At 37.4% G+C, this 15,223-nt stretch overlaps 1 protein-coding gene across 2 annotated transcripts in view; it reads left to right on the forward strand.

The window, feature by feature from the left end:
• LOC117426138 (glycophorin-C-like) overlaps nt 1–11,226 on the forward strand; it is a 67,293-nt gene extending 56,067 nt beyond the window's left edge. For both annotated transcript variants that reach the window (XM_034925013.2, XM_059033433.1), the window contains 2 exons: nt 10,288–10,332; nt 10,559–11,226. In XM_034925013.2, coding sequence (XP_034780904.2) covers nt 10,288–10,332; nt 10,559–10,755 — 242 coding nt within the window. In that variant the 3' untranslated portion in view covers nt 10,756–11,226. The remainder of the gene's footprint in view (nt 1–10,287; nt 10,333–10,558) is intronic.
• Nucleotides 11,227–15,223: the final 3,997 nt, after the last annotated feature.

The raw sequence follows: 15,223 nt of genomic DNA on the forward strand, positions 1-15,223 counted from the left end.
GTGTATCCAAATCTAGTTTTTCATTTTTTATTTTTATTTGATTTTATTTGTGACCAAAATGTATTTGATATTAAAAACCCGCTGCTGCTACACTTTAAAATGAAGGAGGGCTGGGCACAGGGTTGCTAACTATTTTTACAAAAACCTGCCCACTTCTTCCTGAAAACCCGCCCAATCAGGAGTGTTAGTTGTGACATCACAATCACCTCTGATGTTCCCCATTGTAACAAATACCAACTACACTATTTGCATTTTGTGTTGTATGTGCTTAATTACCAGGGATCCTAGGAATCCATTTGCTGCGGAATAATGCGGAAAAACACAGATTTCCTATGCTGTCGGAGAATTTTTATTTTTACGGTTGCAAAAACCATGCAAGGCTTTTTTTGTTTGTTTGGAAACCAAATCAATACACTTATCATATATAATCATCGACACAGGAAAGTTTGCTTTAAATTTAGTAAACATACTTGTTCAATAAAACTGCTTCTGGTGAACGAGGCGCACTGTCAGTGTCACATTCATGCTGAAACGTAGCTGCAGTTTACTTCAGTATCCAGTGCGTTTTTACTACTCAACAAGCTGTTTAAAGATGCCGAAAACTATAGAAATCACGCCTAAATATCAGGTCAGTGAGTTTGGCAATACCCATCCAGTTGACAAAGACTAACTTGAGATGAACTAATATAAATACTATTTTTTGTTTTTTATTATTAGTACACAGACGTATTTGTAATGTGTAAAGTAAAATGGTAGGCCTACGTTTGTTTATTATTGATTGATGGCACTCTGGTGAGTTTGTGGAACTTCCTTTGAATTTGAAAGTGTACCAATTAATGCTTCCTTTAAAAACTAACTATTCAATAGTACTGTTTGCGTCTCTTATAATGTGACTTGATGGGCCTTTTATTTTAATTGCGGAATAACGCTGATCATTCCTTTTCTTTAATCAAGTAAAACCCTTGAGAACAAATTCTCATTTGCAATAATGCATGTTACCAGACTGTGCCTTTTAGAAAGTGCTACATTTGTAGTAATAATGAATAATATGACAGATATTGATGTGTGTTATTGTTACAATGTTTAGCAACAGTGATATAAACACTAAGGGTTGTGCATCTTATCGCGTAGTATTTTGCTTAAATATCATAAATATTTTAAAACTATTCAAAATATATCCAAAAGCAATACTCGCACAAATGTCCAAAACCAGCCCAAAAAACAGGCACCCGCCCAAAGCCATTTTTTCACGCACAACAAAAAATACAAGGCCAATTGGGCATGAACCCGCCCAAACTGGCAACCCTGGCTGGGCGATAGAGTCGCTGAGCTACGAGAGGTGAACGACAAGCTCTGTAGACGGGGGTTGGTCAGATTAAACATGATCCCTGCCTGTGGGTAGTTGATTGAGTCAATCATCCTGGAGGCCCACTGAGTCTGCCATTTACCGTGGCGCTTTTACAAATCACAAGGAAGTCTGAAAAAAGTATTTTCCAGTCAGGTATTGGTGCCCCCCTAATAACCTCATTGCGCCCCTCAGGGGGGCGTGCCCCACAGTTTGTAAACCTCTCCTCTAGAGTTACCTTTTCAGCAATGCTCACAATGGAACCTTTTGCTTCTAATTATCTTCTGTATCCATTTTGATTGTGGGTGTCAAGAGTGTTGTGCCCTGAACCGCAAAAGAGAGAGCACAGATAGATAAAAAAAAAATTCTAAAAGATCATTAGTGTTCCGGCCAGCCTATGCATCCCTGCATTTCTCTGTTCTTCTGCTTACAGGTTTGCTATCTCTGTGTACTGACTTGAAATACATGGTTCTTTTCCACCTCTGTAAGGAAGCACAGGTATGTTTGTAAGAGTTTTTTTAGATATATATTGTGGCAGTTTTTCTGGTAGGTGAAAGATTAATGTTCAATTCAGAGTGAAATTGGGAAGTTGTGAGTGTTAGGGGTTAGAAATACCTTTTGTCAGTTTTGACTCCAAAATCTGCTTTTGTACCCCCCCCCCCCCCCCATTTTATTTTATCTTCCTCTCAGAGCTTGTGGAAGGGTGGTGGGCAATTCACTGACACACACGGGAGACAGAAGGTTTAATTGAAAACACTGCACTGGTGCCCAGTTTTATTATTTGATATATTTTCTTTTAGCCCGCAGAGGGCGCTGTTGTCCGTGGCCTGAATACCAGCAACGGTAAACAGGACCACAGAAATACCAATACTGGTAAACAGTTCAATGCTGGCGCACTCACAGGTGCTCTGAAATAAGAAATAACAAAAGGTGAAAGAAAAGGGAAAATAAAACACAGTAATAAAACTACAAAATAAAAGGTGCTGCTTACGCAGTGCCCCCACTGCCGCTAAGCCGGTCAGCTCGGGTCTCCATCCTACGCTGTTATGCCCTATACACTGGGGTGGCCAAGGTTCCCCTTCTATTTATACATGTTCCCTCGGATACGTAACAATTTATTTTGTATATTATTTTCTTTCACTAGGCTGACTGTCTTCCTCAGTCGTGCTTGCCTATTTTGGTCGCTTGCTCCAACCACTGGCCTTCTCAGCCAGCGTCTCTGTGTGTTTTCCAAATTACGGCCACCCGAATGCACAACCAAGTGCAGTTCTTATGGGCCGAGCAATCTCCCAAGGCCCGCCTCTCAGCCACTCAGAGCATTTCTTGCCATGGTTTGCTTCATAGTGTATTTTAATTTTGTATTCTTTTATAACAGCAACAAAGTAAGAACGTTGGCTTTCCATTCATGACCACAAAGAAATACAAAATTCCCCATTTCTCTTGAAACACATGGCACTCTTGGTCCACCTTTCTTTCACGGATAAAGACATGATGACACTTGTCCCTACAAAACTTACAGCTCAGAACTAAAACCCTTTCTCTGGTATCACTGGTGTTGTAATTCAAACCAGCTGACGCACTGCCGTCTCACCCACGTGGTTGTCGATTAACAGCAATTACAGCAACATGACAATTTGTATTGCTCATGCAAAGGAACACATGTTTTAAGAGGTTATGGTGAGTGAAAATAATTAATATGTGTGTTATTTAGAGGAATGTAAATATGTATGATCATTTTTGTTAAATACAATAATTTTGAGGTTCTGGGTTCATCTTTGTATTTTTATAACTGTCATTGGCTCATGCTAAGCACCACGATATCAGATCAGACCCGCCATACGAAACAAGTTTGACACCCCTGCTGTAGCCTATAGACTGAAGATCAAGAAGTACATTTAAGATTTTTTTTTTCATTATTATTCAGGTGAAACATACTTTAGCCTACCATTCGCTTTACAATGAAACTCAAGCTAAACTTTCTTAATTCAGTGTCTGGGTGGTGGTTACTTTTTTGGGGTATGGGTGATGTCAGTGCTTATAGTTTTGGCTGCTAGTCATGCATCTCAAGGGGAGAAGGAAGCCACCACCCTCCGAAAGAGGAATTGATCTGATGAGGCCAATAACGCATGCCGTTTCTAATTCAAAAGAAACAGACATTCACAGTTTAACTGCAACATGAAAATCGTTTTAAAAAGTATTTGAACCAAGAGGTATTTATCTTTTTTGACACCTAACAAGTGTTAGTGCAAAGCCAAAGGATGTGTACTCTGTTAATCACAGTACTGTAAGAACGTTCAATCAGCAAGCCCTCAAGAGACAACAATGACAGGAAGCAGGTGTTCACATTGGGAGTTGCTCTGTTTACATGCAAATGCTGTTCTACCATCTTGGCAGTACTTCCTTTGCATTTCCATAAATTATAGTTTATCACAATCCCACTTGTCAAAAGTGTAAACTTACTGTACCACTGTGCTTTAGACTCCTGTAGCTTGGAATAAACAAATGGCATAGCACATTTTAAATACATATTGGGATGGATGAATAATTGTATGCATTCCCCGTATGTATGTTTTACCCCACTCACTCCCTTCTTCACTATCATTTTTAACTTCAGTTCAGGAGGAAGGACTGCCCCCATAAAACATCATGACACCTTACAGTCAATAAATAAACTGACCTGTCATTTACAGCCCTTTTCGTCCCCAATTACCAGCTTTTTTTCAATTACGTCCAAATGGGTTTGAGTACAAATGTGTTATCTTATACCATACTCCATAATCATCAAATAAATACTATGTATTACAAATGCTGTCTCCTGAAATGAAATATGAATCATGTAACAAATGTGCAAGTTGTATAAAAAAAAAAAAAGTATTTATAGCCTATTGATTTACTAGGCAATAATCCCATTACAGTTATTACAATCACAAAAAAATCTAACCAAAATTAAACAGAGCTAAACAGGCAATAGCAAGCCCTGCAGGTATCCGCAGGTGCATTGGTACCCCAAATATTATCAATTTATTTAATGCAAAAATGTATTCCTCATTTTACCCCCTAAAATAAGTTTTTACTATGGTAACTGCATACCTAGCAACTACAGAATAACAGACCACCACAGTATCAACAGGGTCTTATCCATGCATTCTTCCCTGTAAACTGTTTTTATTACCAACAGCTTTTCAAAAGTAAAGCAAAATCACATTGTGGCCTGCCAAATAGTTTGAACCGTGTGTAATAAAGTTTGGCAGAAACACATGTCCTGTAACAGTCCACTTGATAATAAACAGTGTACCATGCCAAAGCAGCTAGGAACACAGCCCAGAAAACAAGGGTTTCTGGAGACAACACCAGAGGCCCATTGTTATATAAAATTTTCAGAGCTGCATTTAGGCCTGAGTGTTCAAGCGCCTAGTACCGGGTCATTTGATATTCCTGAAAAAAAAAAAAAAAAAAAGAGAAGTTCTGAAACCCAGGACTGGTTACGTTGCTATTGTTTATCCATGGAGGACATTAAATCTCAGCTCAAGAATGAGACAAGTTTTAAGTACAGTGCTATAGAAAAGAGCTGTAGACAACCATCAAATAATAATTTTCTATGAAGGGCATATAGTAAACTATCAAGTGTCGTAAGTATGGAAAGCTTTCCACAAAAATAAGCCCTCATCTTCAATTGGAATGTGTTTTTTTTAAAAAATTTTATTAGAGCGTTAATTTTTAAATGAGGATCACTGTGGTTAATATACACATTTAGAGATTGTTCAGAATATAGCAGTATTTAGGCAGTTTTGTTTGAGAAAAGAGATGCTACGCTTTTGAGCTTTTCAGAGTGTAAACAGTGAGAAATAAAACAACCCATTATGTCATCAAAAAGCTTGAGACACCTAGTCTATTAAGCATTTCCAGGAACACTGTCACACAAGAGCAGTGGAGGGGGACAGGCATGTGGAGCAAGTTTCATGTGTGACACCAAGGCATGTGTGACACCAAGTTTCAGAACACAAAGTTTTCTGGATGGTATCCTAAGGTTAGTTTGCCTGAAGTTATTTGTTTACCAGGGTTGTAAAGTTTGTAGATGCTTAGTTTACTACCACAATATTTTCATTATCCCCCAGAGGGGATAAAATCCCCTGGGAAGTGGATATAGTGGACGGTTATACAATATGTCACACACCTTTTTCCATGCATTTAGAGTACTCCTTATCCAATTGTCATGAAAATTGATATTAACCTTATTTATTATAATTTACTGAGTATCAGATTCTGGGGATATATGGAGGTCTTTGTTCGCCCATCTGTGTCACACTTACATTTTTAAATATATCTGAAGAACTGCTAGTCCAATAGTTATGAAACTTAGAATTATATATGACTCAAATAGGCATCTTAGAAAGAAGCATATGTTTTCGCAAAACAGACACATATTTTCATTGTAAAACATGATGTTAATCTCTGTTTACTGGGCCTGCTTTTAGATAGTCTTGCACTTCCTTGGTCATTTCTCCTGGAGGGTGAAATTCTCCCCCCACCTTCAGGCCTTTTTTCCTGTCAGTTTCCACTATAATACTGGACAAATGCTGGGCCATTCTAGAATTCCCTGCAGAGTTTCTAAAATACACTGTAGTGCTGCCTGTTTACCCTAATCTATACTTATTGTTGACTTTTCAGTTGTTTACAAATCTCAAGTGTGAGATGGTGGTTGCAAAGTAATTTGGAAACAGCAATGGTGGATAAACAAAGCACTAACTTCCATTCTTCCTGTTTTTATGCACAAGGAATTTGTTGTTTTGAGTCAAATGTGTTATGTTTACATGTCAAACAATGCATCTGATCCTATGCACTTCAATCTCATTAAGCCTGGTTTACATGCAGATTTGGGAATCGATTCCTTAAACATGTAGTTGGAATATAGATTGGGCCTCATTTACGAAAGGGCACTAAATATTATGGTGCACCATAATTGCAATTAGTGTGCACATTGATGATTTACATATTTACGTATTAGAAATGTAACTGGATTCATTAATTAAACTGTGTGTCTTGAGAAAGGGGTCTCTTGCTTGCAGACATACTGAACTATGTGGCCTGGACTGGATTAGGCTGAGCGGACAGTTGAATTATGTACAGATAATTCACATGTGCAACAACAATCGTTTTGACACAAGGAAGACATAAACTAGTGATGTCCCAGAGGAAAAGGACATTAAAACATCAAAGGACTGTGAGTTTAAAAGGCAAGATACACAAATGATCTCATGAAAGTGGCTACTCAGCAGAAGAAAAAAGACTATAAATATCCAAGCAAAACTAAACATTTTGTGCTCCACATCGAATGCTAAACAAGGTGCTGTCACTCTGCTAAGCAAAGTTGCAACTCCGGGACTCTGCCTGAAAACGTACCAAGACGAGGAAGCAAGCGACGAGGACCACAAGCAACGAGACTGAGGCCCAGCTGACATTTTACTTTTTTAGTTTGTACAATTACAGTATCTCCAGGCCATTTTATTAAAACATTAATCTTTTTCAAAAATACAGTACTATTTCTTAACACAACAGTAGGTCTACTTGTGACGTTTTATCATCTTTTCCCATCTGTATGAAACATACATGGTTACTTTTGAGGAACAGTTTATACTTTAAAATAAATAAATAAATAAAATAAACACTCATTTAGTGTCAAATCACCCAAACATCAATTACTTAAAAACAAAGCGCACAATTATTTATTTATTTTTTTTAAACTGTACTGCTCATTTGAACTTTACTCATTTGAACTTTAAAAATAAATCTTTGAATACTACCCCCATTAAATGATGCCATCCATTAAATGATGCCATCTATTTATTTCACAAAGCAATTTAAGCTCAACAGCATTCTTTTTTAAGCAGTTAAAAAAAAAAAAACGTTGAATATGCACAGGCAAACACTCTTTTTAAACCAAAAGTTCCTTTCATGGAACTAAATTAATTAATTGTAACACATTCACATAGAATTGAACTGTTAATTATTTAGTTTGCACACTTTGCGTGTGAAATAACTTTTAGTGAAACTTCATGAAGTAACTATAAGTAATCTACCTCATACTGTTGTATGAAGAATTTCTTTAAAAGTAATAAACTTAATCTATATACCATTAATGAGTGTAATGTGATATATTTTAAGATTGTCTGCATCATTTCAGTTAGGCTGGGTGCATGCATGTGTGTGTGTGAGCAAGGTACTAGTTATGTCACAGCTTGCTCAAGCTGCTGCTTTGTGTGTGAGGAGACAGGAGGTGTCATATTTAAATTGCCTGCTAGCCAGCATGAGTGCAGTGAGAGTTTTGAATTGTGTTTTGTGCTTAGAGACTAAGAGATTTACATTCTGACTTTTCTGTTTTCTGTTTATTATTTGTGTACTTAATAAAATACTACTATTGATTAAACATTCCTTGTGTCTGTGCGTGTATATGTGTTCATAGTAAATCCTCGATCTTTGTAACACGTCAATTAAATATTATTAATAAGAACTAATCAACCCAGATACACATTAAATTATCAATTATTGAATTGTTCCTACAAGGCTCACTACTTAACGTGCACATTACAGCTACATTTAGTGCCCTTTCGTAAATAAGACCCTGTGTGTATAAACAACAGAGTTGTAAATTAAGATGCATGGTTCCCTCTATGGGCCAGACTGGGAGTTGGGGCAATGTGGGGCACTGCATGTGGCAACAAGTACATCTACCAGACCTTTGCAATTTGCTTGCCACTATGACTTTGTAATACAAATGGGTTTTCTTGCGAATGTTTTTTGTTATACAGATATTAAGAATAAGGTTGTCAGGGGTTAAATGAGAAATAAATGCCTTACCCTCCAGCACCACAAACCACAACAAAATTAATAATCAGCTAATAGTTTTGTTAATAAAGACAGACAAGGCAATAAGCCATGAGATCATGGATATGAAATGGCAAAAACAGTTGTCCAGCAGACAATAGGGTAACACAATAAGCTGATATGCATATTAATTGTAGTGCTGATCTCTGTTCTAGGGAAAAACCAAATAGCCTACAGAAACCATTGATATAGTGTTAAAACCATTGGACCTTTTACTGCCAAACTGAATCAACACTAACCCTGTGCTTTAGGGTTAACCATTGTTTTCACTATGCTTTATCATACTTCTCTGTGATTGGCATTGCTTGGATACGCGTTCTCATGCTTTTACTATGATTTATAATACTATAGCTGTGATTCTACCAGTGTTGAAAAAGTATTTGTAGAGCATTAAATCTCTTTCAAAGTAATCATTTTTTTTTTACCAAACAGATATTAGTAGTTTGGTCCACTCATGAGCACCTCAATACTTTTGTAAATTTGATAACTATATTAATGAATAATACGAATAAATCCTACCTACTTTACACATTATTGAACTGAAGCTGTAACTGTACAACACTAGCCTTTCCTCATTTCTTTACTACAAGCACTGAAAGGTTTGATTTTGAAAAAACCGAATATCTAGAATGTCCGAGCCTGACGCTAACTGGATTGTAGCCTGGTATACCATTGTTTTAGAGGGCACCCGAGTACATAGCATTGGGAGTATTTTAATGATCTGCAAATGATATTCTGCAAAAGTAAGTTTAAAGTAATTGTCGCGAACAAAATAATTCCATAAATCGTACCTGTTGTGCACTTCCATTCATTTTATAGGTCTCAAATGTCCAGTTGTGAAAGACACATATTTTACTGAAAACATGGTTTTGTTTTGTTTTTTTAACATGATATCTGGTACTACACCTGGTTATATTTACCTCTGTTTGACAGCAATGCTTTTAGATAGTGTTGCTTACCTGTCCAATAAGACACTCTCGTTAATGACTGACATGCTTTCAGCCAGTAACATGCCATGATCCTGCTGAGGTCAAATGACCCAGGAAGTGCAAGTATAACATACTTCCTGTAAAAAGAAAATAGTTTTAAAAATTGAAATACTTGTTTGTTATAACACGTTTCATTCAAAACTGCCCATTTCAGACCTACAGTACTGTATGTAGGTAATGGAAGTGCACAATTAATAAGACCTATGTAATTCATAGTGGATGAATAGCAACAGTGTTGGGCATAAAAACAAAACAAAAAACCTGTCCTGTTTGAGTTCATTTAATGAATTCTCTCTCATTGTTGAGCAATATAAAAAATGTGTTTGTCTACTTTTCTGAGAAAAGCCTGGCTCTTAGGACAGCAGAAAGCTCTTTGGTCTCTGTGCTAGGAAAGCTGACATAGACTTAAATTTAATATAACTAGATGTCTCTCGTTAGAACATTTTCATTAAGATCCAATAGTTATTTTCTTCCTTACTGGAAATGGGCCTAGAGTTATAGCACAAATGCTTTTAGTTACTTTTAAAAGACACTGTAGTGTGTGCCAGCTACTGGTTCCAGATGTGGCTTTTCTCCTGAAGCAAATATCATATGATTAATCATTTAGTGTAGTAGGGAAAGTTTTTTCAGGGCTACAAGTGAATTGTCAAAACCTATAAAAGCACAGAAGACTGTGTCACACTGCATTATTTTCACAGGTTCAATGCAGATGACGACTGCCTCGTCAAAACAAAACAATCTATCTGGATTATTGGGCTAATCAAGAGTTAGACTAGGTTTATGTTACTTACTTTTGTTACCTCCAGCAATTGTAATTTCCCAAGGGAGCTAACTTACCAACCTGGCAAAAGAGTATTATTATTTTATTCATCACTTTTTAAAAACCCAAATTGAACAATATTTGTAAAGGAAACTCTTATCTTGTTTCAGCCTTGCGAACTGAGCAGACAGGTGCTTTGAAGGTGGTTCTGTTTTCCAATTAACGGCAAAAAAAGAAAAGCACTCCAGTTTGTCTCATTAAAGACCTTGGCGATGTCTTATCAACTGTTTTTGTGTTCTCTTCTCTTGCAGGTATCGGAGAGAATGAAGATGGAACAAATGCAGCAGTCATTGGAGGTAAATGAGAAAGACTGATGCACCAAAATCTGTTGTTGATTAATCTCTTTTAATGTACCAGTGAACATTTTGTCTGGCACAAATAGAATGCTAATGGAAATTTGAACTAAAGAGCTTTGAGAATCAAACCCATTGTATCTCAGGGCATTGCTCACACTATAAAACCTTACAAAACCTCATAGATCCGCAGTATAAACTTAGAGACTACTCTTTGTGTTTCTTTCAGGTGTCATTGGTGCTGTAGTGTTGTTCCTGATTTGTCTGCTGGTGGCGATTATGCGATACCTGTACCAACACAGGGGCACCTACCACACCAACGAGGCCAAAGGCACCGAATTCGCAGACAATGCAGATTCAGCCCTGAAGTGTGACCCCTCCCTTCAAGAGGCTGTGGACGAGAGCAAGAAGGAATACTTCATTTGAGAAGAATCACAAGCTCTCTCTTCCCATTCTGTGTTTCTGGAACTGTATAACAAAACACCGGTTTCCTGTCACCTCCCCTTCAAGGGGGGTTAGACAAGCTGTTATTTAGAATGAATGAGCTGGAATTAAAAGATACCCAAGCGGTATTCAGCATTCTACAGTTCTCAAAGATTACATCTCTCTTGTCAGAATCCTTGTTGAGAATTCCGGCAATTGCCATCAGACGGTAGCTGTGCAAGCTCACTTAGTATCAATTTTTAACCGCATGTTTTTTTGTAGTTTTTTTTTTGTTTTGTTTTACTATTAACAAGGTCTACCCTGATTTGACCCTCATTTGGTTAACCATTGTCACTGGGTATATGGCACCTGCCAAACCATGTTCAAGCCAATTTCAGTTTTAGAGCATGATCACATGTCAGAACCAGCGGTGTACCATTGATTGTTGTCTACGCTCTTAAATAAACTAAATGCTGAAAACCTGTGCTAAGGTTTTATATACCACTTTCATATTCCATAAAACAAACATTCATGTTTATGCTAAATCACCAACTCTTAGTGGTCACTCAGGCTCACAAACATTTGCTGGAATTTTCAGAATGAACACACAGCCATCATTGGGTTCAGTATGCAAGTGTTTTATGACCAAAAAATAATTATTTCCTATTATTTTAAGGGTTTAAAAGAAGGAACTATGCCAAGTGCACTCAAACCTATTGTTTAAACATTTTTTATTGAAGTGTCAAATAGGGGTTTTCAAAAAGCTTGTAGCTGAGAAAAGTCTAGGTTCTTGTCACAAGGCTGGCTGGTCAGACCCGGAAGAAACACACAGACAGACGGTGGTGATGAGTGAAACTGAGTGCAATGGCTGCACTCAGCGTTTAATAACAAATAAATAAAAAGGTTGAACCAACAGAAAACAGGACACGGCACTTGCGGCCAAAATAAACAGGTAAACAAAACGAACAGACACTGACACACAGGGACGAACACTAAAACAAACACGTACGCCGTAGCAATTGCTTTTTAACTAATTCTCTCCTCACTCTCTCCAGTTCCTTAGCCCTGAACACACGACCCAGAGTGAAAGAAATGTGCAACTATATATACTGTTGTGCTGGGATTCAATTACTAATTAATTATTCATTTAATCCCACCACGTGAATTAATTCTGTGCAACCCCATGCTCACATACTATACTTTAAATTTACGTGACGTGATAGTGCAATCCTGTGCCTAAATATAATTATACAATTTAAATACTCGTGCTGCACACACCCATTTATATCCTGTGTACCAACTACAATACACCAACATTAACACACAAACCATACAACACATAACACACAAATGCACACAGGGCGGGGCACATTGCCACAGTTCTTGTTTAATACTTAAGAAAATTATTTTGTATTTTAATGTGATTGTATTAACCAATTATTTAACATAACAACATTGCTGCGAGTCCCTAATTGCTTTTAGGTATTCATTTCCTGTGTTACAGGTAATATGACCCCACCAGAGAGATCAGATGTGCCCTATTACCTGTAACACCCATAGATATGTATCATGTTTGAACCGTGCTACACCGTGTTTGGTATATGGCACGACCGTCAAGTGTTCAATTCGTCACACAAGGGAGTTTCAGAACACTGCAATACACAGTCATGGTTATACTATGAGTGCCCAAGAAACTGTCATGGTTTGCAATGCTACCATGGTTAACCAGGGAATACTTAGAAAAGCATTAACAGCAAATCAATAAGGAACTTTTTGGAATTTTAGTCAAATTAATGATAATGATTTGTAATGATTTTACAAATACAGTATAGCTATAACATACAGTGGCTCTCAAAAGTATTCACCCCCCTTGGACTTTTCCACATTTTATTGTGTTACAACATGGAATCAAAATGGATTTAATTAGGAGTTTTTGCCAGTGAAAAATAAAATCTACAAATTGTTCTAAATTAATTACAAATATAAAACAGAAAATAATTGATTGCATAAGTATTCACCCTTTGCTATGACACACCTAAATAAGCTCTGGTGCAACCAATTGTCTTTAGAAGTCACATAATTAGTTGAATGGAGTCCACCTGTGTGCAATTAAGGTGTTCCACATGATTTCAGGTTAAATACACCTGTCTCTGGGAGGTCCCACAGTTGGTTAGTACATTTCCTAACAAAAACTATATCATGAAGACGAAGGAACATTCAAAGCAAATCCAGAATAAGGTTCTTCAAAAGCACTAATCAGGGGTAGGATATAAGAACATTTCCAAGGCTTTGAATATCCTCCAGCGCACAATAAAGTCCATTATTAAGAAATGGAGAGAATATGGCACAACTGTGAATCTGTCTAGAACAGGCCGTCCTCAAAAACTGAGTATCCGGGCGACAAGGGCACTAGTGAGGGAGGCCACCAAGAGGCCTATGGCAACTCTAAAGGAGTTACAGTCTTTCATGGCTGAGCTGGGAGACACTGTTCATATGGCAACAATAGCCCTGGTGCTTCACAAAACTGGCCTTTATGGGACAGTGGCAAAAAGAAAGCCATTGTAGCAAAAAACCCACATCAAATCTCGGCTAGAGTTTGCAAGAAGGCATGTGAGAGACTCTGAGACCAAGTGGAAGAAGATTCTATGGTCTGATGAGACCAAAATAGAGCTTTTTGGCCTCAACGCTAAGCGCTATGTTTGGCGCTAGCCTAACACCGCACATCATCCTGAGAACACCATCCCTACCGTGAAGCATGGTGGTGGCAGCATCATGCTATGGGGATGCTTCTCTGCGTCAGGGCCTGGAAAGCTTGTGAAGATAGAGGGCAAAATGGATGCAGCAAAGTACAGAGAAATCCTGGAGGAAAACCTACTGAAGTCTGCAATAGACCTGGGACTTGGGAGAAGATTCATCTTCCAGCAGGACAATGACCCCAAATATACAGCCAAAGCCACACTGGAGTGGCTTAAAAACAAAAAGGTCAATGTCCTGGAGTGGCCCAGTCAAAGCCCAGACCGCAATCTAATTGAGAATATGTGGAAAGAGTTGAAATTTACTGTTCACCAAAGGTCCCCATCCAACTTGACGGAGCTTGAGCAATTTTGCAAAGAAGAATGGGCAAAAATTGCAGTGACCAGATGTGCAAAGCTGGTAGAGACTTATCCAAATAGATTCATGGCTGTAATTGCTGCCAAAGGTGCCTCTACCAAATATTGACTCAAGGGGGTGAATACTTATGCAATCAATTATTTTCTGTTTTGTATTTGTAATTAATTTAGAACAATTTGTAGATTTTATTTTTCACTTTGACATTATGGACTTTTTTTGTGTTGATCAGTAGCAAAAACTCCTAATTAAATCCATTTTGATTCCATTTTGTAACACAATAAAATGTGGAAAAGTCCAAGGAGGGTGAATACTTTTGAGAGCCACTGTACCACCTAACGTATCAGAGCTTGCTGGCTTTTTAAGGCAGAGAAATTACATTTCAAACAATATTTTGGCTTGTTAAAACAAATAAACACTGTTAAGAAGCCAGGTTTATGTTCTATATGTCTAGAAACTGGTTTTGTTTTCTAGTCCCTATGAAAATAACCTTTCTGAGATACTTCCTGTCCTAACAGCTGCAGTGTCCCTCAATATTGTTTAGTTTTATACTAAACTTATTTCTGGGTGATTGTTTATTACATTGTACCGCATTATTCCTTCTAAGCACTCTTGCTTCATTGGCAACCAGACCTTGTTGGCCTTTAAATTGTGTTTCCATTCCCTAAAGGTAGTTTGAGCGGCAGACACACAAGTGCACTTCCTCCCTCCTTGAAATGACTTTCTTGTCACCATGAACTAAACATACATGCTCCCTTTATACAAGTTCACTGGCAAAAAATGTGTTAAAAGCATAGCAAAGTGTTGGAAACATATAGAAAAAACTGCAGTGAAAGAACAGGGGATGGTATGGTGAATATAAAAAATATCTTTACTATGTTAAGTAGTATTAACAGGGGAAACACGTTTTGTAAATATCCAATACTCTGGTAACAGTCCTGCTACTATCTGCACAGTAGAAGTTTCTGAATATCCTGTACAAATGCTAATGTAGCTCCTGGAAGCAAAACCAGAACGTAAACAAAGGAGGACAGGAAGGGTTTTATTTTTCCCCAGTGGTATTTTATTGATTATTGACAGGAGTCACTTGTTGAGCTCAGCCTTCTAAAACATGTAAGAAATACTTTAATACCATATGGGGCACTTTAAAAGGAGAGCCAACCATTGTTTCAAATTATTATTATTATTATTATTATTATCATTATCATCATCTCTGTTCAGGATATATTTCAAATACAATGACATAAATCAGTATCTAGAACATGCTGTAGGTCGCATTGCCGCTCACTGGGGTGAGTTTGAACTGCACCATATTAAATGATTTAGTACCAGGATAGCATTGCTTTTTTTTTTATTTATTTAT

This window comes from Acipenser ruthenus, chromosome 11 (assembly GCF_902713425.1).
Source record: "Acipenser ruthenus chromosome 11, fAciRut3.2 maternal haplotype, whole genome shotgun sequence".
In the NCBI taxonomy this organism is placed as follows: domain Eukaryota; kingdom Metazoa; phylum Chordata; class Actinopteri; order Acipenseriformes; family Acipenseridae; genus Acipenser; species Acipenser ruthenus.